Below are 27,184 nucleotides of genomic sequence, written 5' to 3' on the forward strand. Positions count from 1 at the left end.
ATTAAAATGCAAATCAATATTTTTTCCCCTCACTGTAGTCCTGTTTAGTCTCCTTTGGAAAGGGCAAGGTTATGCATTGCTTATTAACTATCAAATCTTTTTAATACCACGAATAGGCAGAATAGGTACCAACCCAAATTCCATTTATACCTTTAAGAAAAGGACAGATTTTTCATTTTTCACTTTATTAAGTCCATAAAGCTTCTTTTGAGCATACCAAGTATCCCAAACCTAAAAAGCACCAGCATTCTTAATGGTACGTAGGAACCTTCCAATATTGAATTTGTCCCATTGGTGAAGCGGGAATGCACACTAAACACTAGAGCAGGGATGGGCAATTAATTTTTCCAAGGGGCCATATGAGAAACTGGGATTATTGTGGAAGACTAAAGCAATTGTTCATAGGGTCACGATGGGTCGGACACGACTTCGTAGCTAACAACAACAACAACAAAAGCAATGTAATCTGATTTGATGTCCTCAAACTTCCTCACCTCAACTCCTCAGGCTCCTCCAGGCAAAGGGTGAGCACCGCACTGGAGCAGAAAAGCCCACTTTCTTCTTGCCCTCCCATGGCTGACAGCTGACCAAAGGAGCACATAGCAACTGTGCAGAGCTGGACCTGATTTGGCGGCACCTTCTCCTGCTCTCTGCAGGTGCACGTATTTACATTTGACTTCTAATTTCTGATTGGCTTCACATGGGTCAGACAGGAAGAGCTAAGGGGTTGGATGTAGCCTGTGGGGCCATAGAGCGCCTTGGTGGAGCAGTGGGCTAATGCCTCCTTAAGTAACACCAGCTGCCTGCAATTAGTGCAGGTTCGCATCCCACCAGGCTCAAGGTTGACTCAGCCTTCCAAGGTAGGTAAAATGAGGACCCAGATTGTTGGGGGCAATAAGCTGACTTTGTAATAATGCCACTTGGGGGGGGAAAGCCCTAATAAGCAGGCATATACATAGAATGAAGGCTATTGCTAAGCACATTGATTTGTGCTTTAGATTGTAAGCCGCCCTGAGTCTTCGGAGAAGGGCGGGATATAAATGGGATTAAAAAAAAAATGCCCAGGTCTGCACTAGAATGAATAAAACTTTATGCATATCTCCTTTAAAGATAGAATGGATGCTTAATTTTCCATAATTAATTTCCATAATTTTACATTTCCCTGTCAAATTTGGAAAACGTTCTCATATACAATAGCTACTTTCACTTTTTGGAACAAATTGTGATTACCGTAGTTGCAAGAACTGAATCAGCACAACTTGACTATAGTGGTGCAAGGGAGGAATTGGCTCTGTTTTTAAAGATGATTTACTTTTGTCCAAACAACTTTGGCAATGAAACCTCATTGCTTATAAATGTGTGATTTGGCAAACCATAGCCCTAGGGGACTGAGAACTAAATGAAATGGAAGAAGAGTCTTCTCAGACATCAAAACCATTTTCACTGCAGACAGCAGTTCTGCTTCAAAACTTTTTTTCCCCTGAGAACTGCATGGATTTTCCACAAATCAGGTCCTTCTGCAGTATTTCCGTCACTATATTTTTCAGTACCTTTCTGGATATATATGTAAATTCAAGCAACGTACATTCAGCTGCGCTTTAGACTAAGTGTCATAACCAATTACAGAACATTTGCAGTCTGCTAAAAATGTCAGTTTGTAGACTAAGAGGCAACAGACACACATACAAAACCCAACTTTGCTTAAATTCTAATCCAATCATCCCAATTCACTTGGAAATCCATTTTTAATGACAAAGTATTTCACAATGAATGTATGCCACAATACACAGACATTCACAGTAAGTGAATTATCATACTTTCAGCAGCAAAAGCTTCTTTTTGTATTCAGTAACACCTTGCTCTCTAAAGCTTTTTCCACATTTTGAAGAAGAAAAAAAAAAGGTTCAAGCAATTAACCCCAACCTATGACCAAAACAAAGGTGGGGAAGTTAAAGGTAGAGGCCTTCTGGAGTGCCTTCCTGTTTCTTATAAAGAACATTTTCTTTTGATTTTTTGAAGTCTTCATTTGTTACTTTCATCCTTCGTTCACGAAGAGCCATCAAACCAGCTTCTGTGCAAATGGCCTATTAGAAATGGAAGCATTTGATTAGAAAATCAGGAGTGTGACCTCTATGAAGTGCTAAGAACCAATGATGTTCAAACAAGCTGGTGGCCCTTATGTATACTAGAAACCATAGGGCAGGAAGAATAGTATTAAATATTCATTAATTAGAAACAAAGGTGATTTGAGTGCAATGCACGGCAATCATTACTAATATTAGATTATTTTTTCCTCCCTAATTGTAATTCCTCTGAAAGAATGCAACATGCTGGTCACAACAGAGGTCAATAACCTTTAATAGATGTATAGGCTGACTTCCTTAGCCACCAACATTCCTACAAGCTTTTTACATCAAACATGCAATTCTCATGAGGTGGCCAAATGTTCATTTTTTTTTCTTCCATTGATGACTTTTCCCATCCCAACAATGACCATTAATGCCTTTCCAAATATTTAGGGGCGGGGGGAGAGAGAGAACATCCCCTTCACTTGAAAAAGATTGCCATAACAATGAAATATTTATTACAGGTAGTCTTCAACTTATGACCAGAATTGAGCCCAACATTTCTACTGCTATGCGAGACAATTGCTAAGTGAGTTTTGTCCCATTTTACGATTTTTCTTGCCACAGCTGTTAACTGAATTTCTGCTATTGTTAAGTTACTAACATGGCTGTTAAGTCAATCTGGCTTTCCCGTTGACTTTGCTTGTCAGAAGGCCACAAAAGGTGATTACCTGACCCAGGGACACTGCAACTGTCATAAATATGAACCAGTTACCACCCATCTGAAATTTGATCACATGACCAAGGAGATGGTGCAATGGTCCTAAGTTTGAAAAGGGATCATTTTTTTCAGTGCCTTTGTAACTTTGAATAGTCAGTAAATAAACCATTCTAAGTTGAGGACTACCTGTATCAAGAAGTAGAAAAACAAGTCCTTTTTTTAATGGGTGAAAAAGAGAAAAGAAAGTGACTGGGGCTTTCTGGAAGCAAAACTGCGAAGCCACAATTTCTTTAATGACTGGTTAAACAAGAGGCATTTGTAGGAAAGTCTTCAATGGAAAGGGATGCAAAATACTGCATGACACAAAAGCTCAATAAATTTACTCTGGGGGAAAAATCATTTGTTATCAAGGATTTTACCTTTATATCTGCCCCAGACAGATCATCTTTAGCCATTATCAACTCATCTAGAGTAACATCATCTGCCAAAGTCATTCTGCTGGTATGAATCTGAAAGATGCGTTTCTTTGTTTTTTCATCTGGCAAAGGAAATTCTATCTTCCTGTCAATACGTCCTAGAATTTTTAAAAAACAATTAGCTATTTCAGATTTTTGCTTGTGAAATCAAAAATAGAAAGCTTTCCTTGGAAAACAACATTATTTGGCCTTGATACTATCTCAGAAAATACTAGTGCATCTTTGGACAGTTATATTAGATGCACAGAATTTCATTTTTATTTCCTCCCTACTTCACAAATAAAATAATTTTAAACTAATTGATGAACCAAAACATTTCTTCCCTCAAATTTCATAAGCCACACAAATACTTATATTTCAAATTATTTCATGTACTGCTCAATATCAAGTTACATGAATAGGCACTCCAGAAACTTTACTTAACCCCAATCGCATAGATTTAATTAGTATCAGTTGTCACACTGTGCTTTTTCAGTTTGGCTGCGGGTGTGGCAAATCGAAGATTGAAAAAAAAATTGAGTAATAAGATCTATCTCCCACCCTTGCAAACTCTTTGTGTGAAAAGGTAGCCATGACACTTCCCCAAAATTCCACAGGTTCCCACCATCCCCAAAAGAATGTAGAGTCCTTAAGAAAGGTCTTAAGGGAGATCTTTGTATGTGTATATGGGCTTACACAATATTCTAAAATTTAATATATGTCTGTTTCTATTCAATCCATCTGGTCCTGCAAGCGTGTGTGCTGCCAGGGCCCAAGAGAACTTTTTCTTTTTCTTTAGAACATTTTATTGATTTTCTGATTTTACATTTAAAAATTTCCAAAGCTGCATGGCGGCTGGGTTAACCGATAATTCAATAACTTATAAATATCTTTAACACAAATCTCAAAATACCACGTTAAATATTTCCTCTCTTTTCCCCCCAAGGGCCCAAGAGGAGAACTTTTTCTACCATGCCATCCATCCATCTTCTTTCTGGAGATCTGATTGGCCCCAACCCTGCTGGCCTTCCACAAGGCCTCGAAGAATTGGTTCTGTGCTTGAGCTTGTTGCCTGGTTGTTTTGACTGATGTTTTTGCAATGTTCCCTTGGCTGGTATGTGTTTTATGTTTTTGCATAGGATTTTATTACTTTTAATATTGTTAGTCACTGAGAATTATATATTTGTGATCGTTAATCATAAAAATCAAATACATACATACACATATGCACACATGCATACATAAAAGCTTCAGAAAGAAAGCTATAATATTTGTAGAAAATGCAGTAATTCATTCTCTAGAATACTGGTTTTCTCCCTGAGCAGGCCAATTTGAGTGAAAAGTAAACCTTTTGAAAGAGCAAAACAATTCAAGCTTTGGATGTGATCTGATTCCCCATTTTTCCCCCAAACCATGCCTAGATCAGCTTGGATCAACCCATTCTAATGAAAAACACAGAACGCTCTAGGAAACACAGTGACATATAAGGAGCAGATCACACCATTCTACATGAAGCTAACCATTAGAAGTAGTTCGATTTTAAGTAGTTAAATGTGACCATCATACTTTTTACCTGGTCTGATTAAGGCTGGATCCAATGTTTCGATTCTGTTAGTAGCCATGATCACTTTTACATCTCCACGTGAATCAAACCCATCTAATTGGTTCAGCAACTCCAACATTGTTCTCTGGATTTCCCTTTCTCCTCCTGAGTTAGAATCGTACCTTTGGAATAGGAAAAAAAATATCTAAGTTAAGATTAGAATACCCATAGAACACAATATTTTCCTTAACCTACAGTAATCAACTGAGAAGCCATAGGGCAGGTGTAGGCAACCTCGGCTCTTTTATGACTCATGGACTTCAACTCCCAAGTCCATGAGTCATAAAAGAGCCGAGGTTGCCTACCCCTGCCATAGGGCAATGAATTACACATTTTGATAGAAGCAAGGAATACACAGAACATTGTTCGCCCAGGATAAGACATCACTTCTGAAGTTCGATTAAAAACTCTGATTAGAGTATAACAGGTTCTACAGTTAAAAGTATGCTATGAGCAGCATTTCTTAAATTCCCAGTTAAAATATCGCCACAGTAATCCATAATCCCAGTTTGTATTTGCAACTATGTTTCTGCTCCAAGTGATTCCCATTTAAAGATGAACCTTCAAAAATTAAATATTAGATAAGGAATTATTATAAGCACATACAGAATTCATCACCTCCTTTCCTCACCATGTTCACTCAGTCAATACTAAAGATTATCTTTCTTCAACAAACCAGCACACATGATGTGTTTTTATTCATGACCATATTTGCCACAGAGTAAACTCCCAAAAAAGGACAAAGCTGAAAAAAAATCATGCCAATATTAAATGACTCAATAACTAATTAAAATTAACTAATTGTAAAATAAACTGCTTGTTCCTAAATCTGTTCCTCCATCTGCAAATATACACATAAATAATTCTCCCTTCCACACATACTCTGCCTCCTTGTAGAAGAAGCAGAAAAAGAGAGAGGGAGGAAACAGAATAAGCGTGGGCTTGGGCAGGGGTAGGCAACCTTGGCTCTTTTATGACTCATGGACTTCAACTCCCAGAATTCCTGAGCCAGCCATGCTCGTGACCTCTCGGATAGACTACTGCAATGCTCTCTACATGGGGCTGCCCTTGAATACCACTCGAAGGCTACAGCTGGTGCAGAATGCGGCCGCGCGAGTTGTGATGGGGGTCTCCCGATACTCCCATGTAACACCTCTGCTCCGCGAGCTGCATTGTCTTCCAGTTGTCTTCCAGGTGAGATTCAAGGTGCTGGTGATGACCTATAAAGCCCTAAATGGCATGGGCCCGGATTATTTATGGGAGTACCTTTTGCCGGCGTTAACTTCCCATCGTCCTGTGCGCTCCCACAGAGAGGGCCTCCTCAGGGTGCCGTCGGTCAGGGAATGTCGACTGGCAGCCCCCTGGGGGAGAGCATTCTCTGTGGGTGTGCCTGCCCTCTGGAATCAGCTCCCTGTTGAGCTCCGGATGGCTCCCAACCTTCGCTCTTTTCGCTGCAACCTGAAGACTTGGCTATTTGAACTTGCCGGCCTGGACTAAGGGACTGGGGTTTTAGATTTTAAATTTTAGTATGTGTTTTATTGTTTAGGGCTGCTTGGTTTAATTTATTTTAATTTTTGTATATTATGTGTTGTATATAGTGTTTTAATTGCCCTGTACACTGCCCCGAGTCCTTTGGGAGAGGGGCAGTATATAAATCCAAATAATAAATCCAAATAATAATAAATAAATAAATAAAAGAGCCAAGCTTGCCTACCCCTAGGCTAGGGGAAGAAAGGAAGAGAAGAAAAACGGCAGATGAAAACTTATGCAGATTTAATCTGTAGTAAACGTTATTGAAGTGAATGGCTCGTATTGTACGCCCAGCTAATTCTCCAGAAATGTTTTGAAATCCAGCCACAGCCTTTCTACATTGAAGGGGGGGAGGATGGAGTGATGCTCTCTATAACTCCATTGATTGGCAAAAATAACCACAATGGGATTTCTCTTTCTCTTGCCTCCATTCCTACTATTCCCTTTTTGGAAGTATATCCAAAAAGGTATTTCCCACCCATCTCCTTTTCAGGTTTATCTTTTACCTCTAGTACTTTATTCTTGGCAAACACAAAATAATCCTCCACTCCCTCAGTGTAGCGAGTGATCAGCATGTTGGATGGGGATGCAAAAGACTCAAGTTTAAATCCTCTCCCCACCCCAAACCTAATTTACAAGGTTGTGGTGAGGATAAAAGTAAAGCAGTGTTCCTAGTCTTGAATTCCAAAAAAAGGGGAAAAGAAACTCAGTAATAATTGTATAATTTCACAAACAATTATTGAGTCTGAATTCATGAAAAAGAACAATTGCTTTCCAGCTACCCATTCCATATTAGCCCTGCTCCGTTTGTTTTTAGAAATGTCAGGTTTTAGAGATAACAGTTAACTATCTTATAAATTAAACAAATGGTTTAGCTAAGACATTTTAGCCTGAAGCACGCTAGCACTAATGTGCTCCTACAAATATAAGGGTTGAGAATTTTCTTACAATTGAAGATGGGACATCACTTTTAGTTATTCAAACTCTTACTTCTGAAAACCAATTTTTTTTAAAGGAAAGTGTGTTAAATGATATGCACGTGATGCTCAGCATGAGAATATGACATCCTACCTTTTGGTACCTATGGCATCAATTTCATCAATGAAGACAATTGACGGGGCATGCTCCTCAGCTACTCGAAAAAGTTCTCGAACAAGTTTTGGCCCATCTCCCAGGTATTTCTGGATAAGTTCAGAACCAACCACTCTCAGGAAGGTGGCAGAAGTCTGATTTGCCACTGCTTTGGCTAATAACGTTTTACCTGTTTTAATTGCAAAATGCCAGAAATTTAGCACATGCTCCAACTTGTGTTACACATACATGCATGAAGGCAATCACCCAAATCAGAATATTGACAAAAGTCCTCAAGCTATCTACTATAGATCAAGTCTGGCATTTAAGTCAATAAACAATGGAGTTATACCTTGGAAGAATTTACACGCTTGAAACATGTAAACAGATTTTTCTATTTGAATTCACAAGTACAGAAGGAGAAGCAGGAACAGATAAACTGATTTCCTGTCAATTTAAAAAGATGCTGAGAAAATACTTTTTGTCGCTTTCATATTTGGAATAGGAAATTATTTCATTCTTACAGGTGAATCTATGCAAAGAAAGTAACAGAATGAACTAATCAAATCAACCATACTTCCTTAAAAGACAGCAGTTTCAGCATCAAAGGACTGACAGATCTCACACACTATGTCTATGAAAATTAATATGAGAAGCATAGTTTCACTCAGGGTGCAGAATCATCCATAGTGTCCTAATTTAAAAAAACATTTCTCATAATTTTTCATACCTAATATGAGGGGAAGAGGTTTGGTTCATAGATTTCTACTTTCTCCATGTGTGTATGCACATGTGCGCACGCGCGCACACACACACAATGCTCACACTATCATTTTCCAAACAGATAACAAAATGTGCTTTGGCTTGATAAGGTATCTGCCCTCTGGTTCCCTATGGACACACCATGCTTTCGTAGATAAAACTGGCCCACAATATAAGAAAGGAAGGCAGGATGGATTCACAAGTCTGATTGATTCCCCTTTTTTTACAGCGTTGAAGAATTAGCCTGATTGGGCTCTGAGAACTGTGTGGAATGGATCTAATAAGTTTATCTGTCATCACTTTGTATAAATTGGACAGAAAGCCGAAATGAAAATAAACCATCATACAGATTTATTAAACAAGTATCAATTCAATTAAGATTCCAAATTGATCAGTGATTCTAAACTTCCATGTTTTTAGTTAACCAATTGTTTTATCAAAAAAAAATCAAGGTAGAAATAAAAAGCTTTCTCACAGCTATTCTATTATGGTATTGTTATGATAATTTCAAGGTCATTAAAATTGCTGTAAGTATGTGGATCATTTTTTTTCCTTTTAACTGTAAAATAGTGAAAGTTTACAGGAAGTGAAATAGCATTACTTACTGAGGAAGGACTCTTGTCCTAAGTCTAATCTAAAAATTCCATCTAAATAATGGAATAGATCTGGATTTGGCTCCTAAATTCAAGTTTAGGAAAATATTCTGCTACAATGCTCTCTTTCCTTTACCTCAGGATGCTCTACTGGATCCTGGCTGCTATACTCTTTCTCTCATGGAAACTTTCTTCATTTCTGTCACTAGTGTCTCATATCACTGCTTGAGAAATACCGGTATCAGTTAGTTTCTGCACCACATATCCTGAAAACACTACCTGATTTCTTGGCAACTATCTTGATCTCTTTCTGATGGGGGTAAACAAGCTAGATGTAAATAAGTTACGCGTTAGCTCTTCTGAAGGATGTTTGAAGACCATCAATTCATAAACACCAATTTCAAGAAAGCAATAATACATTGATTATAGCTTTCAGTCAATACGATGAGGCATATGCTACGGCAGAATGATTGCCTTTATTGATATAAACACTTCCATATATTATTCTGTAATAAATGTTTTAATGCCCTATGCGGATATAAAAATACAAGAAAAAAATTACCTGTGCCAGGAGGCCCATACAGAATGACACCTTTGGGTGGCTTTATTCCCATTTCTTCATAATACTCAGGATGAGTCAAAGGTAGTTCCACAGATTCCTAGAAGGAAGAAATTACATAAACTTTCAAGGTTGATTAAGCCTTTTATCTACCTAAGCCTCCTCTTGGTTAGAAAACCAAAGGAGGGAAGGAAGGACTAACTCATCTAGTCACATATCTTTATGCTACACACGGCAAGTTACTCCATCTTAGAAATTTCTTTAAAAATATTTCTCCATACCCTTTTGATTGACATACCTAGAGATTAGAACTAGTTTAAGAATTTAGGCTCTTAAACCTGGGAAGCCTTGAGGAAGGTTCTGAGGTACTGGGTCAAAGAACGTATCTCAGCATGGGACCTACAAAGACTTATATAAATGGAAAATATATCTATGCATTCCTTGGGCAGAAAAGCATCTCCATGGAGAAGAGATGGTGACAATGGCAATTATCAAACTATTATTTCAAGTAAGCAGTTATTGAAGTAAGCAAAATACCAAAGCCATTTAAATAAAAGTCACCTGGAAGAAGAAATAGAAGTATTGCAATTCTAAGGCATCATCTAGTAATAAAATGTTCTGGCATTTTTCCACTATTGGAAAATGCAAGAAATATTAATACCTTGATTTCTTGAATTTGGTTATCCAGGCCTCCAATATCTGCATATGTCTCTTGTGGGGCTTTTTCCACTTTCATCACTGTAACTAAAGGATCCGTGTCATCCATCAAGACACCAATCACAGCATGGACCTGTTAAAAGCAATGGGCAGAAGCAGTCAATAGTAGGAAAGCATTTAAGCCATTGCCCTATTATAGGACTAGCATAAAGTAGAAACAGCATTATTGCAGACTGATAGGACATTTCATATGGTCAAATTCAGTTCCTAAAATCTATTTCTCAGATACTGGCACTCTGTAGCTTTTGGTTAAGTGTAGTTAAATTGATGACAATTTCTTTTTCAAACCACAGAGAAAAGAGAAGGCTTCCTGGCAAATCTGAAAGACATGGGGACACACCTCAACCCTTTTGGGGAGGGATGAGCAAGTACTGTGGACAAGCCAGGTCACATCTTACATTCTCTATGTAATGACTTATGTTGCACAAATACAAATAATTTTACAGATCAGCAGACAGACTTGATCTCAACTGTCACTTTGGTGTGACTCAAGATGTGTCTTAGTCTGGAGACAGAGTAGTAAATAAATTATGATCCTGTCAATCCATTGTATTTATATTTTTTGTCCAAGAATGCTACAACCTTGGTTGGTTCTAATAAACAATAATTCAGAATTACAATTTAACTTGCTTATTTTCATTTTCGGTGGGGGGCATTATCATCTCTCCTACTGCGGCTGTTTAAATTTTCCAGTGTCTGTAGCTTTCTAAAGAAAATCATAATCAAAAGAAACAAAAAATCCCTTGCCTGTAAACCTAGCATACAGCTTGGAGGGAAGGCAAGAAACCAATAGGCCCACCATATTGGTTGGAGGACTGGTTCCACTAAGCAAATTTCCATTATTTTTTTCTTTTTAATCTGAATACTGTAAGAATGTTATAATTTATACGCCTAAGTGGGTTCTTTTTATCTTTTATCTCTGTAGGAGGGAATTTCCTGTTGTTACTGGTCGTGTACAATCTGTTCTGAGACAACATTGTCTTGATCAAGATAGAAATCTATATCTTAATGACTTTTAGTTTAATCTAGATAATGAATGGTGGCTCAGTGGGTTGGGACGCTGAGCTTGTCGATCAGATGGTCGGCAGTTTGGCGGGTCGAATCCCGAGTGCCGCGTAACAGAGTGAGCGCCTGTTACTCGTCCCAGCTTCTGCCAACCTAGCAGTTCGAAAGCACATAAAAATGCAAGTAGAAAAATAGTGACCACTACGGTGGGAAGGTAACAGCGTTCCATGAGCCTTTGGCGTCTAGTCATGTCGGCCACATGACCACAGAGACGTCCTTGGACAAACGCTGGATCTTCGGCTTTGAAACGGAGATGAGCACCGGCCCCTAGAGTTGGAAACGACTAGCACGCATGTGCGGGGGAACCTTTACCTTTAGATAATGAATATTAAGATATTCATAACATTTATCTACTTTCAGTGCTTTCAATCACAGACAAAAAAAGCAAGAATTACCTTATGATTAAGTAGAACTGAACATCCTGGCTCTAGCAAATCCTTGTCTACAAAAGAAAGAATACTGACATAGTGTTCTGATCCCACCGAGGTGGACACAATAGCATGATTATCATCAATTATCTCTTCCAAGGTCCCTACAGACATAGGAGTCCCTCTCAGATCATCCACCTTTGACCTCTCTTCCTGCAAACAAGCACACAAAAAGAGATTATGATTATGTATTACAAATTGCCACGCATCCCAACAATTTCTATATCTATTACACAATCAAGAAATGACAATTTTATGGCTTCCTCAACAATCCCAAAACAGAAGAACTGGTATTTTCAGTATTAAGTATCTCACCATTAATGTCTAAGTATTCAGCATGTAATATCTTAATACTAAGACTTTACACAAATACTACTTTAATTACTTTCTCAGAAATAAGTTAAAATATTCAATTGGTATTATCTACCTCTACTGTCAAACTAGGCCTGGTTAATTTCCGCCTTTCTCAAAATGGAAAAATGAATATTGAGATTCCCACAAGGATTATATATGAGGTTGGGATGAGATTTAAATGATCTGAATTAGGTCAGCAAGATTATTTAGTCAAATTACTTGATGACACCAAACTATTTAAGAGAGTTAGTCTAAAAGATTTTTCCATGAGGAAAGAAAATTTGAATAGCATTTAAATGGACATATATTAGTACATAATTTAACAGACATTTAGCTATAAGGAAATACTAAGTGAAATAAACTCTGCATTATTTAATGGGGTGTGAGTACATACCTCTTGCTTTTCTTCCAAAGGTTTCATCTGCTCCTGGTTTCTAATGAACTCCTCCTCCATCAGAAGATAATCCTTAATTCTTTCCAGCTTCAATAATTTGAGTCTGCATTGAGTATGAGGAGTGACTACAATTAAATAAAAGACTTTCTAAATGTAGGGTCTGGAATAATATATTCAACTTGTTTAGGGGATTTGAAGAAAGGGACAGTGAACTAAAATAATGTTTAAATTCCTGTCTTTTGTCTGGGATGCTTCTTGTTCCTATTATTTTGGGCACTGATGTAGCAATATGTGAGCCTAAATAAATTCCAAGGATAGAATTTGAAGAAATTCTTGAGAGGGCTGCATCTTATTCCAAGGAAAGAGAAATTATGTTTTTATGTTTGTAAAATAATCAATTCCTGAAACCCATTTAAAATGTGGCTTCTTCCAACTCTATGATTTAATGTTCTGGATCCTATGATGTCGTACCCTAAAGATGAAAACATCTACGTTTTTGTTCTATTTCAAAACAAACTACTGAGTTACCTAATTCAGTTCCAGTTACTTTTTAGCCCTTCAATGTTTCAAGCTCAGAGCTTTGAAAACTAAATTGCTCAAGTATGAAGTGGGAGCTTTTTGCATGCTGAAAAAACTATCCTATATCTTAGCTATAGCTGCTCAAGTAGATGACACAAACCATGCTTACCTAGTGGAAGTTTGCTGGCAGCATCTGGTCCCTTTGTTTTCTTCTTCTTTTTCCCTACTCGGGTTGGAACTGGGGGTTCATATTTCTTCTTTTTGTCCTTTTTATTTTAAAAATCAGGTTAAAAAAGCAATGTACAGAAAATATTATGCATCTAAGATTTCAACACAACTTTCAGAAGGTTTTGTCAAATATTTCAAAAGTTCTAAATTACCCAATATTTCATAAATCATCTAATCCAACCTATAAAGTTATTATATTGCTTTCTAAATAAATTGGCATTTAATTTCATAATTCTCCATGGCGTAGAGCCTGGTTACTTGAGGGACTGCCCATCTCCCATAATGTCTGCTCAGCCAATTCCACCTTGGCGTGTTCCAGATTGAAATGTCACCTATTGGGACGACAGAAACACATATCCTTTGTAGCAGCGCCTGACCTCTGGAATTAGGATAGCCTCCAATCTGTTGTTGTTTAGAAGAGGTGTGAAGACCTATCTCTTTACCCAGTCTTTTGGAAAGGGAGAGTCAGACCATTTGTTTCATTTCATGTGGGCTGTCCCACTTTCCATTTTTATGTAATGATTTTGTAGTTGCGATTTGGCTAGAGTTACAGGGAGTCTGGCAGCATACAGGCTTAATAAACTATAATTATTACCAGTGTGCCTACGAGAAAGATTTGAACACTGAACTATGAATTATCTTAGCTATGGTTATTAGAAACAAGACAGTTGCAAATTTGAGCAGAATCATTGTTTCCACTAAATCATAGAGTCCAGATTAAATAAAAAACTATAATGAATAAAAATGAAAGAAAGGCACATAAATCATGGCATATTTAAGTTGGCTACTTATCCATATACACTACAGTAAAAGCAACTACATGATTCTGAAAACTAGATCACTACAATGAAAATTCAGCATAGGTTCATAATATATAAAAATACAATATTTGATTTTCTGAGTTTTTATTTAATAAGGGCAACTGAGGGAAAATATATATTTTAATTATCTTAATATAACTTAATTAGCATGGAAGTTGTTTTCTACAAATATTCAATTAACAAAGTTATTTTTCCTTACTTTGTCATCTTTCTTGCCTCCTCCAGGTCCGTGTCCACCACTCTGACTCTGACCCTACATTCAGAGAGACAAAAGATCAATGAAACTCAGAAAATGAAAAAGGCTAATTAACCATAAACTATGTACAAACTCAAATTATTTTTTTCTTCTGAAACAACTGTCAAAAGAATGTAGACAGAAGTAATTCCCCTTTCATTCTTCTAACACTCTAAAAAAATGTTCCAGAAAACTCTCCAGAACAGAGAAGTGCTCCACAACAAAGGTAAGGAAATGTTTTTGATATGCAAGAAGAAACCCATACAGGCAACACTGATTTCCCCCTGGGTCCAATTCATTTTGATGAAATAAATTTCTAAGCATAAATAAAACACTACTTTTTGAGTCTTTTTGGTGACTACCACTTCAGGAAAAATTCAGAAAAACAATCATATTTCGAGATCTATACAAAATGTTAAGCAAATGGTAACTAAAACAGGGAGAAGGGGTTCTACTTTAAGCATACTAAATTATCTGCAGCAACCAATTTACCAGTTAATGTTTGGAGAAATCACAAGGCAGCATGGGAATTTACTTAAAACAAGTATTTCTACAAGTACTATATTTATTTTGGTTCAAAAATCTCAGACAAGAATATCTGTGCTATTAAGGTCACTAAATAACATTGAATATAATTAATGGAGTAGCCTTAGGAGTCATTTAGATGCTTTATTTATTTATTTATTTATTTATTAATGGGACTTATATCCCGCCCTATATATAGCTTGAAGCTGGCCCAAGGAGCAATGAGCAAGAATTTTCCGTTTTGATGTTGTTAGCAATCTCATGCAATTCTGGAAAAAGAAACTATAAACATGCCCAACTCACATAAGTATGCCTGTAAATATAATACATATTGTGCATTTCTATATGTGTATATGTGAAAAAAGTATATTTACACAGAGAGCTATATATGACACCTGTACATTAGACATATGGGTTGAAACTTAACATTAAGAAAACCAAGATCATGGCATCCGGCCCTCTCAATTCCTGGCAAATAGATGGGGAAGAAGTGGAGGTAGTGACAGATTTTATTTTCCTGGGCTCCAAGATCACTGCAGATGGGGACTGTAGCCAAGAAATTAAAAGACGCTTGCTCCTCAGGAGGAAAGCCATGGCAAATCTAGACAGCACACTAAAAAGCAGAGACATCACCCTGCCAACAAAAGTGCGTATAGTCAAGGCTATGGTCTTCCCAGTTGCAATGTATGGCAGTGAAAGCTGGACCATAAGAAAGGCTGAGCGCAAAAGAATTGAGGCCTTTGAACTCTGGTGCTGGAGAAGACTCCTGCGAGTCCCTTGGACTGCAAGGCGATCAAACCGGTCAGTCCTAGAGGAGATCAACCCTGACTGCTCTTTAGAAGGCCAGATCCTGAAGTTGAAACTCAAATACTTTGGCCACCTAATGAGAAGGAAGGACTCACTGGAGAAGAGCCTAATGCTGGGAAAGATAGAGGGCAAGAGAAGAAGGGGACGACAGAGAATGAGGTGGCTGGATGGAGTCACTGAAGCACTAGGCGTGAGCTTAGATGGACTCCAGAAGATGGTAGAGGACAGGAAGGCCTGGAGGAACGTTGTCCATGGGGTCGCGATGGGTCGGACACGACTTCGCAGCTAACAACAACACATTAGACAACCCCCCAGCAATGAAAGGAAGATGCTAGTTAAAAACGTGACAGAAAGAGCGCCTGATTTTCTTCCCGTCCTCGGTAAGAAAATCAAGCGCTCTTCCCGTCACCACCACTTCATATCCTAGGCCAGGGGTCGGCAACCTCGGCTCTTTTATGACTCGTGGACTTCAACTCCCAGAATTCCTGAGCCAGCGTAGCTGGCTCAGGAATTCTGGGAGTTGAAGTCCACGAGTCATAAAAGAGCCGAGGTTGCCGACCCCTGTCCTAGGCTATCCGCCCCAACGCCCCATTTCTCAGCCATGGAAACGATGCAATCATGACATGGCAGAACAGCGCCGAAAGGACCCACGGCGGGAGAAAAGCCTACTCTGGCTTAATGGAATCGGTCTCCCCCAGCGGACGCTGGGAAAGGCTCCAAACGGGCCTTAAGAAGTTCACCCGCGGCCTCCCCTCCCCCCCTCGAGCCCCCTTTTTGCTCACCATCCTGCTTCCTCACAGTCCAACCCCGGAAATCGAACGGCTTCCTAGAGGGGCGGGAGCGGAAGTAAGCGCGATACAGGGCGCGAGGAGGGTCATTTCTCCGCTCGGGAGAGAGGGGGGAAAAAGAGGGCGGAGTTAGGCCATCGTCGTCTCCCGGAGGGCGGAGGTGACAAAGGGGAAAATCGGACAGCCTATCATCGCGTTGCTTCTGGCGGCAGAGTGACTCCTCCGTCGACATCTACGAGACGAAGAGATGAAGTGTAAAATAAGCTTTCGTGTATTTCGGATGCAACGTCGGCGGTCCCCGACAGCTTACGCCAGGGGTCTTCAAACTTGGCCCTTTTATGACTTGTGGACTTCAACTCCCAGAATTCCTCAGCCAGCATAGCTGGCTGAGGAATTCTGGGAGTTGAAGTCCACAAGTCATAAAAGGGCCAAGTTTGAAGACCCCTGGCTTACGCTGTGATTCACTTGTCTTGCTTTTAACCGCGCACAAACCTAACTGAAATAATATTTTAAGGACAATTTCTTGAGAGGCAAATATGTCCGTTGACGCTTTTTGTAGCTGCCTGCTACACAAAAGGAAGGTTAAGAATCAGGGCAACCAATGGCATAAATGGAAGTAGGAGAAGATGTTTTCTCTTACCTAAAGTACTAGAACCAGAGATCACCCAATGAAGAATCGGGGCAAGACTAAAGGATTTACACAATGTGCAATTGTATTTTTATTTTACAATTCACTGCCGTGGTTACTCCTTTGAGAGCTGTATCTTATTTTAATGTATGCTGATCAGTGTACATTAAAAGTGAATTCTATTCCTATTCTATTCCTATTCTATTCTATTCTATTCTATTCTATTCTATTCTATTCTATTCTATTCTATTCTATTCTATTCTATTCTATTCTATTCTATTCTATTCTTCTATTCTATTCCAATTCCAATTCCGTTCTATTCTTCTAAATGGAGTGCTGGCTAACAGTTTGGTTGGTTTCAAAAAAGTGTTGGACCCCAATGACTTTTAGCCTTGAGGTCAGTGTGACTGCCTCTGAAAGCCATATGCTGGGAGACCCTTGGGCAGCTGTGAAGTTGTTGGCCACTGTGTGAACAAATTGGTGGACTAGATGGGTCAGAGGTCTGATCCAGCAGGGTACTAGCTATATTCTTACGTACAGGTAGACCTTGACTTACAACAGTTCAATTAGTGACCAAAGTTACAATAGCATGGGAAAAATGACTTATGACCATTTTTCACACTTATGACACTTGCAACGTCCCAATGGTCACATGATCAAAATTCAGACGCTTGGCAACTAATTCATTTATGACTTGCAGTGTCCTGAGGTCATGTGATCACCTTTTGTCACCTGAGAAGCAAAATTCAATAGGGAAGCCAGATTCACTTAACAACCATGTTAATAATTTTACAACTGCAGTGAGTCACTTAACAACTGTGGCAAGAAAGGTTGTAAAAAGGGGCAAAACTCACTTAACGAATGTCTCACTTAACAACAGAAATTATGGGCTCCATTGTAGTTGTAAGTTGAGAACGACCTGTAGTCAATTTTCAAGCCAAATCTGTGATAATTCACTTTTGTTCCCCAAAGAAATTAATAAAGAACCTCCAAATATGCACACTGGATTTTTAGGTTTCTTACCATCCTCTATTTCTCTTCTTAATATAATATAATTGTTAGAATAGTAGACTTTGATTAGTGAGCTTCAGTTCAAAGGTCATTGGATGAGTTTGGACCAGTTATTCTTTTCCATCCCTATCTATCTCATAGAGTTATTATGGTAATAATATCAGAGAGACTATCATGTATGTTACCTTGACCACTTACAAGAATGTTAGATTTAAATACAATAAATAATATTGGCACATTTATTAAAGGTCCTGTCTCTTCCTCACTATTGCCCACAATTGTCTTATTATGCCCTCCCTATTTTCTCTCCTGAACATGATTGTTGGAATTTGAATTTTAACAACACACCTATAAAATTGACCATACTTCAACTATACTGATTGCTAAAAAAAAAATAAACCAGCAGAGGTCTCTCTATAACTACATTGGACATTGCTCACTGCTTAGAAACCAAAATTGAAAATAGATTTGCACAAATCAAACAATTTTGTTTTTCCAATATAGATAGTTCCAAAATTATATCTTATTTCATTAATATGCATGAAAAAGAATCCATTAGTTTACATTACTAATCAGAATAAAAGAAAGTAGGAAATATTTTCCAAAGTTTATTTTTATCTTTTTTTTAAAAAAAAATGTATATCTGCTCATCTCATGTGTGACTATTATCAGAGGTTTAAAGTGACTAGAGATCTGACGTTTTGAGGAGAGCCATTTCATGTTTGGTGAAAAGCTCATGCAGACCTACAGGTGGCATTGCTCATCACTGCTCAAGGGGATATATGCTTATCTAAGTCCAACTAGACCAGAAAAGTCATATGATTCCAGATACAGACTGTATAGAAAGAGATTGCTTTATAGCCTGGTGTGCTCATGCCATATTATGTTAACTTTTGGCTCCATGTGACACAGGCCCTTGTTCTATTTTCAGAATAAATAAATAAATATTAAAGAACAACAACAACAACTTTATTGTCACTTTGAATGTACACCAATCAGCATACATCAAAATGAAATTTCGTTGCATACAGCTCTCAAAGGGTCACCACCTCCGATATACACTCCTTGTTCATGGCCAGCTCAAGTTTCAGATTGTCCATTTTAATTTCTAGGGAGCGAACGATGGCAAACAGGACAGATGGAAATGGAGCTCTATGTGGATTAGCCCTCAATTTAGCTTGTATTCCTGCATGACTACCTCACCTCCTTTCCTTTTTCTGATCCTGACTCTTCCACCTTTTCTTAAAGAGGTCTTGCTTCTTGGGCTTCCAGTTTGCCCTGGCGGTGCTGGCGAACATGCGGTGAGAGCACTCTCTCCGCCACCTGGTTTTCCTCTGTTGGGAGACCCTGAAAAGGGTCAAATGTTGCCCTGGAGGGGCGATGACTGTGAGGAGGCCCTCCAACTGATTGCGGAAGGGCGGCAGCCCCTCCGTTTGATCTGGAGCAGCTCCTTTGGACCAACTAAGCCATTTCCAGTCAAAAGCCAAAATTACTACCAAGCACAATGAAAGCAATGCAGAAGAATTGGGTGAGACCTTACCTTTCTTATATCCCCAACTACTTTCCTGTGGGAGCGTTTTGAAAATTTCTTCCCCCACTTTGGAATGGCGGCTTTTGCCTACCTGGGGAATTAAAGCTTCAAAAAGAAAAGAAAAGTATAACTAAACTAAATAACTAAATAATTGGACTTGCACCTTTTGGATATTTGGGGTCCCCAAAAGTTCTAATTTCTACAGGGACCTATTACCCTATCTACTTGTTAAGTGGGGAAAAAAAGGAAAAAAAATTAAACTGGATAAAAGCCTAATTTGAGTTTGGAAAAAGATTTTACATGCTATCGAGGACATCCTGTGGCGAAGCCTGGTATAGCAAGGCAAGTTTTCTTTGACTGTGAGATCTGGTTACAGCCTAGATTTGTCCTTGGCACTATCTAAAAAAAGGTAAGAATTTGAAACAGTTGATGGTGAAAACAACTTCTCGGAATAGTGGTGGTGGACATTCACTAACTCCTATCAAAAATAGCCTCCACTAAAGAAGTATCTGTAAATACCTTAGAAATGGAGGAATACTACCCACAACTTAACTATAAGCTTATACTTGAAAAAATCCTTGAGGCTACTGAGCTAATGAATTCCAGACTGAAAGACAAAGGTGCCAGCCTAAATTTACAAAATGAAGCCCTGATTTCAACTGATGAACTTACAATCCAAAAAGCAACAGAAGAGGAAGAAATTAATATCAAGACAGAGGACTTTAAAGAACAACAAGTACAATCTACTGAGAACTTTGATAGCCAAACCTTGATTTCAACTATAAAATCTACAATTCAAAACACAACAGAAGCTGAAGAAAGCAACACTAAGATGGAGGGTGCTAAAGATCTACAAGTACAGCATACTGAGAATTTAGACAACCAAACAACAACTACAACCCTGGACATGACTTCTTACCCAAGCCAGATGAAACCAGAAGAAGAAGAAGACCAGACTGAACTGACGACAAATATACTAAACCAAACATGGAGCTTTGAACTATTAGGGCAACAATTCAATGATTACAAAGGGGCCAGTTCCGTTGAAAAATTGACAACTGGATGGTCTCCCTTGACTCAAATAACATATGTAGGAATGAAGGGAGATCATTTTCTTATTTATATTTTGTGTTGATTTGACATTTATATCTTTACATTTGCCTCCTTTCTGATATGATTTTAAAATGCTTCAAGTCCTTTCAAATAGGTGATATACATACATCTGGTTGATTGCATCACAAAATTGTGGTGTTCTTCAGGAGTTTTGACTCAGCACTGATAGGATGAGTGTTAAATTCTGGTTGGTTGCCTGTAGTTTGGATAGTTAAAAAGGAATGACAGGAAAAATGCTGGCAGGGAAAGTGGATAAGCAATTCCTTAAGCAATTTTATTTAAAAATGAAGACGTATACAGGGTTGAGTATAAACATTTCATAAAGCACAAATTAAAAACTCTTCAATCAGTTAAAATTCATAAGTAACCTGTGGTTGTAACCCAATCTTACCTGTTATGACATAAGAAACAATGTTTCATTCTAGCTTTCCACAGTAATATTATATTTGTTATTTATTTTTCATTAACTGTATTTGGCTTGCTTAAATATTTCCCCCCCACTGTTTTGTTTTCCCTAACCATGAAGATCAGTTCTGTAAGTCTGTTTCATATTATGCCATCTGTCAGTTCAGTCTATAATTTTCTAATGAAACACTGTTTTTTTCCAATTGTTTATATGGATATAGTCTTTAATTAGTCTTTATTAAATAATCCCTCAGTAGGTCACAGTCTACAACCAAATAGGAACTTCTCCAATTGTTCTAATTTTTCCCCTCTTCTGCCAAGAACATAAGTATGTCTGAAAATGCTTTATTTTTTTATTTTTTTGAGAAATGCAATGAGGGTAGCACTTTCAAAATTTATTACAATTATTTATATTATTATTAAACATTATCAGGTAGCTTAGTAATGTTGATATGAAGAATATCATAGCTGCATAGCAAGCTGACACATAGAACAATCACAATAAGGTTGACCAAATGGATAATCAGGTTTGCCTTCATGTGTGAGCAAAGATCTGCTCTCTGACATTTAATGTATCACCTTATTTTTTGGAATATTCTTTTTAACATTTAAATAATATATTTTAAAACAGCAAAATAAGTTGCCTTGTTCTTTAAAAATATGCTCAATTTTCACCTAAAAACGGGGGGGGGGGGAGGGAGTATCTGTCAAAAATCCAATCAATCACTTCATAAAATCTTAAGTCATAAACCTAGAAACCCTTATGTTCTTATATCTATTCTGTGGAAAAAAAGAAAATGAAGAGGTTTTGCTTTGGAAAATAGAAGTGATTGCTACATGGGCTCCTTAAACGCAGTTCCTTGCTAATAAACTTCTTTTTCTCTGGTCCATCCTGGAGTCCCAGTAAATGTTCAGCTAATCTAAGCCAATTGGTTCACTTCTGAATTTCCTAAGCTTGCATTCTCCGCCATACTTTACCTCCCCCATTTCTCTTCATTGTCATTATTTCTTCTCATTATATCCATTCTCACATCGTTTCTTCTGCTCCCATGTTTATCAGGAAAGCCCACTATCAACATATTCAAATTATTAAAAGATTTTTTTTAATATTTACAATTTGGATATATAGCAGAAATTCTAATCATATCCAGATTCTTAATTTACCTGAAGAGATTTTGGTGAAAGCAACAAGTTAGAATACAGCACCAATGCAAACTAATTATGAGGAAAATGAAATTGGAATGCATAGATAGGGATTTGCAGTCCTGAAGACTTTTGCCTGATGGTTCAATTCTGTGAGTACCTACCACTGAACAGCGGTAATCCAAGTACTGTAGATCAGGGATCCTCAACACCTGGACTGCAGACCATACTGGTCTGCAGCCTGTTGGGAACTGGGCCATGAAAGTAGCGGGTGAGCGCATGAAGCTCCATTTGTACAAGTGGCAGGCCCGTGTGCGAAATCATCCCCTGCCCCCCTGCCGCTGTTGGCCTGCAGAGCCAGAAAGGTCGGGGACCATTGTTGTAAATAGTTCTTCACCCTGTACTTCCATCTTTAAACAAAATATAAAATGATTAATAAGACTGAGTTGGAGGGAGCTACTGGTACCTTTTTAGGCAACGTATTATTTGGTGGCCATGATGTTTTGGCCTTAATTGCGGCCACGAAGTAGAGATGGCGTAGCAGGACAGCTCAGAGCAGTTGAAGCTTTATTGCAAACCACAGTTGTTGCCCTACGACAACTACTTTTCCTTAGAATTTGACTTATGTTAATTTCTACAATTAATCTTCATTATCACTATGTGAGATAATTCACCATACTTTCCATTTTATGCGTGCAAGAGTATCAGTCCTAGAATGGCTTGGAATGAAGCCTAGGCTGAATTGTCACCTGTCTTGTAAATCCCTTTTTATTTACATTTGAGCCAGAACGGATGTCATAATTTCTTGCAGGATCAGGAAACAGGGAAAGGAAACACAAAATCAGTGTTTTTAGTTCACATTTTCATTGTTACCCTTTCCTAGCAGAGGAGGAGGTACTCTATTCCTTAGACTTGTAAAGCTTATAGAGGAAAAGCACACACATTTCCCCATCAACATGCTTATAGGTGCAAGAATATATTGGCAAAGATGGGCAAAATGACCTCATTTGCTTCCCACCCCTTCTTTTCACACAGTCCTATTTTCTCACATACTGTCTAGACATTGTTCAACATTACATATTAATAAAGCAAATTCCAGCACCACCCCACAATACAATATGCATTTCAGTGAGCTACAGCAAGGAAGGTAAAGACTTCTAATATAAATTCCAGATTTACCTGGGTTATTGAAAATGAGACTCTTCTGGACAGAAAGCTCCGACGTTGTTCCTGGGATCTGTTGGACCCCTCTTCCAGCTTAGGAATCACAAGGCCTGAGTGCTGTTACCACCACTGGGACTATTTTGGCTTTTACTTTCCATATCCTTTCTAGTTCCTCCCTCAGGCTCTGCTTCCTCCATCTTGGGTCCTCTACCAGAGGCTTGGGTTCTGCACAATATCTTAGCTATTTTAAGGATTCTGTGCAGTATCTTCATAAATCATAAATGTATGGGTATGGGTATTATACATACAAAAAAATTATTTTAATGTAGTTTTGTATTAGGTTGCTACATTAGTTTTACTTATTTAATATAATCTTTAATTAAATTATTGAAAAACATGAACATTATGCAGAATATTTGGGTTCAGTCCTGGCATTTTGAGGAGGGAATGGTCATCCATGGGACCACCTCCTCTGTAAAGGATGAATTCATGATTGCTTGGGGCTTTGTTTTACCAACATTGTCTGACCCCAGCCATCGTAGTTTGTAGCCTAGCAAATTATACATGTCTGGCCAACTGAGATTTATAGAGTAAATTGTAGTTATATGAACTATGTTTTGCTTAATTTTTTTAATTTTAGATTTTAACCTTGCCTTTATTATTTTTATAAATAACTGAAGGTGTTGAGCATACCTAATATTCCTTCTTCCTCCTATTTTCCCCACAGCAGCAACCCTGTTAGGTGGGTTGGGCTGAGAGAATGACTGACCCCAAATCACCCAACTGGCTTTCAGACCTAAGGTGGAACTAGAACTCACAATCTCCTGGTTTCTAGCCTGACACTTTAATTACTAGATTAAACTGGCTCTTAAACCATTTATGAACAAAATCTCAATGCTTTTATTTTTTAATGTTAAGTGAAGGAAGAAAAATGGTTTTAAAAAAGTCTGTTGATTTTTAATTTAAATATATTCTCAGGATCTCATTCTAGCAAGTAATCAAGCAAACACCATAACCTACAATCATCTCAATTCCAATCAGGTGAAGTATACTGTGATATAAGATGCTGCAAAAATCCATTTTGCTGTTGTACATCAGATCATTAACCTGTGCAAGTTCTATCAACAATTGAATGGGGAGTAAAAGGGTACCAAGATATGCAAAGGAAATCAAAAAGCAAATTTTCAGGAGGGTCTATAAATGTTCATCAGTTTTAAAGGCTGAAGGTCCATTTGTCTGACTGGTGATTTGGACATTGCAGAACTAAATGCTTTGAGACACAAGTCTTTTGCCATTATTCTCATCACCAACAAGTGGGCTGAATTGTCAGTTCTTAATCAGGCCTATGATTAAAAACTATTAACTTAGGCTATAAAGTATATAATAGGTGGAAAAAGGACAAAGTATGATAGATCAATAAGGAACACAAATGGGTTATTAAGTTTCACAACAGCATAAACATCTGGCTATTTCCGCTTGCACAGAGGTCAGGATGTTAATGTAGCTCTGATGTTGTGTGGGTCTACCAGTTTTATTGTGAGATCAACTGCTATCACTATTTCTTTTTTATGTCACCTCTTTACTGTTATGGATTCTGATTATTTTTGTCTGCCATCAAGAGTGCTTTGATGGATGAGTGACTTCATAAATATGCTAAACAAACAAATGCCAACAATTAACCACATGGGAATCAAATATAGCTCCAAGTGATCAAAAATCTTATAGGTGTGAACTAACCCTATTTAGGCAGCTCCACTGTGAGAAGAAAAAGCTCATAGATACGTACCCCATTTGACTTACCTGGTTTTTGGAAAAACAAATAACAGGTAAACAAAACAAAAGGTAATTGAAAAGAAGCAAGTGACTGTAGGAGATCTCGCTGCCAAGGCCTGGTGATCTGACACCTTCCAAACAGGATTGATTTCAGTGGCCAAACCATAGGCAATATCATTTTCCTGTCTTGTGCAAAAAACCATTACTGATATAATGGAGCTTGCCAATACTCTCTTGGCATAAGGACGGTGAATCATATATTTCCTGGGGAATGAATTAATGGACACTTATCTTCTTAAAATGGCAAGTTTGAACACAGGCTGATCATATACTTTTGGAACCAGTAGTAAGATGATTTAACTGGACTGCTGATTAAAATTTTAAGTGAAAAGGGCCACTATGTTATGAAACCCCAGAAAATCATGTTAAATAAATTGTGTTTAAATTAACTATGGATAAGTGGTAATATGAATACAGTTCAGCTTCATTAATCTTGTCACAGTATCTTATCTGAAACTAAAGTAGCCAAGAAAATATGGGGGAGGGGTGTTAGATTAACAAACAACATCCGTGAAAATTTTTGCTTTTGATAATTTAAATAATTTCTCCTTCAACATGACGTTATTATGTAGTTTTCCTGGTAATACCAGAGGTGTGGTTTGCCCTTGCTCTCTTGCAGGATGTTTCTTAGTCTCCCATCCAAGTCTTAAGCAAGCACAAAACGACATAGCAACTGTTGCTATTAGCTGGCAAAGTTAATTTAACATTTGGATAAAAAGACTTTGCAGTTTCATGTCTCTTTCTTTCATCATAGAGTATTCAACTTTACCACTACAGATTTGTTTTTTGAGATTTTTAGTTACTTCTGTGTGACTCAGCTCTGGAACAGACCTATACAGTAAATAGGCTGCAACTGTAATGCAGCAGGCAGACTTTCAGTGTATATACTGCTTTATTATTTTATTTCTGTCTACAGTAAAAAATGTTGTCTTGTATCTGTGAATCTTCTGCCTGATAATTCTTGAACAAGAAATTAGTCTTTGGAGAGCCAAGATTTTTACCTGTGCTTATATGAAACCTGACAGCTTTATTTTAAATACTTTTTAATATTTAAATAGAATCAGATTGCCTGGAGTTTCTTATTCTGGGTTGTTTCACCACTTTTTTTGAAACATTCTAATATACTGAAGTTATGAGTCATAACACCTTTGACTAAAGAGAACAAAAATTCACCAAGTTTGTTATCCTAATCTCAAGATTAGGATAGGAAGGGGGAGGGAGGGACACAAGCATTTGTTTAAGCAAAGCCCATATCAGTTTCTTCAACCTTCTCATTAAAAGCCTCGTGTTTAGATGTGAGATTGATGAAAGATGTAAGCCCGTGGTGGTGAACCTATGGCATGCGTGTCACAGGTGACACGTAGAGCCCACTCTGTGGGTACACGCACTGTCGCCCCAGTCCTAGGCCTTCAGCTGGGTTTAATAAAACCTTTTTGCTTTAGGTCTCTGCTGTAGTGTGAAAAAAAAGTTTCAATCAATCAATCTCAACTTGCGGGGGAAAAAAAGATCTCGCAAAGTTGGGATTGATTGATAGAACTTTTTAGTCCCACCCAGTCTGCCGTTACCACCGCAACCACGCCCACCCAATTGGCCACTCAATGGATCACACCCACCCAATGGTCATGCCCATCCGGCACTCGACGATATATAACTGGGTTTTAGTTTGCAATTTGGGCACTTGGTCTCTAAAAGGTTTGCCATCACTGATCAAAGCTAATATGGAGGCTGAAAAAAGGCCCATGCTAAGCTTGTCTCTAGTGAAAATAGAGAAAGGCAATGCCTGAAAAGAGGGCAAACAGGACATCAGGTCAATGGAGAAGGAAACTGTCTAAATCTGTACTGGAGAATGAAGCTCATTTCTCTGAAATAAAAGTGAGGGAGGGAATGCTGGAATTGGGATCCAAAAATCTGCAGAAAAAACAAAGGAGTAAGATTTAATTGCTCTTAAGCAAATAACTAAGAAGCAAGTCTTATCTAAATAATACTCAATCAGAGGGTCCTGAACAGGGCTCCATCAGAATTTTATGCTATATTTTCTGGGGGCTTGTTTCTAGCAATTATCTCTAATAGCTAATAATTATGTGTATGAAGTTATACAGCAGTAGGCCAGTGGTC

The 27,184-nt window shown here is 38.0% G+C and overlaps 1 protein-coding gene across 2 annotated transcripts; it reads right to left on the reverse strand.

Moving 5' to 3' along the window:
• Positions 1-1,726: 1,726 nt before the first annotated feature.
• On the reverse strand, positions 1,727-16,328 carry PSMC1 (proteasome 26S subunit, ATPase 1). 2 transcript variants are annotated; one of them, XM_081313815.1, is made up of 11 exons: positions 16,236-16,328; positions 14,086-14,139; positions 13,007-13,103; positions 12,319-12,443; positions 11,538-11,723; positions 10,022-10,150; positions 9,364-9,460; positions 7,447-7,636; positions 4,816-4,967; positions 3,207-3,361; positions 1,727-2,084 (listed from the first exon to the last, which is right to left on the reverse strand). In XM_081313815.1, exons 1-11 carry the CDS (start codon positions 16,236-16,238, stop codon positions 1,950-1,952), a joined length of 1,323 nt encoding a protein of 440 aa, XP_081169941.1. In that variant the 5' UTR covers positions 16,239-16,328; the 3' UTR covers positions 1,727-1,949. The 2 variants fall into 2 exon arrangements, with proteins under 2 accessions (XP_081169941.1, XP_081169942.1); XM_081313816.1 differs by lacking the exons at positions 14,086-14,139; positions 16,236-16,328 and having other exon boundaries at positions 12,319-12,421.
• Between the last annotated feature and the right edge of the window lie 10,856 nt (positions 16,329-27,184).

Source organism: Vipera berus (genome assembly GCF_964194415.1).
Source record: "Vipera berus genome assembly, chromosome: 1".
Lineage (NCBI taxonomy): Eukaryota > Metazoa > Chordata > Lepidosauria > Squamata > Viperidae > Vipera > Vipera berus.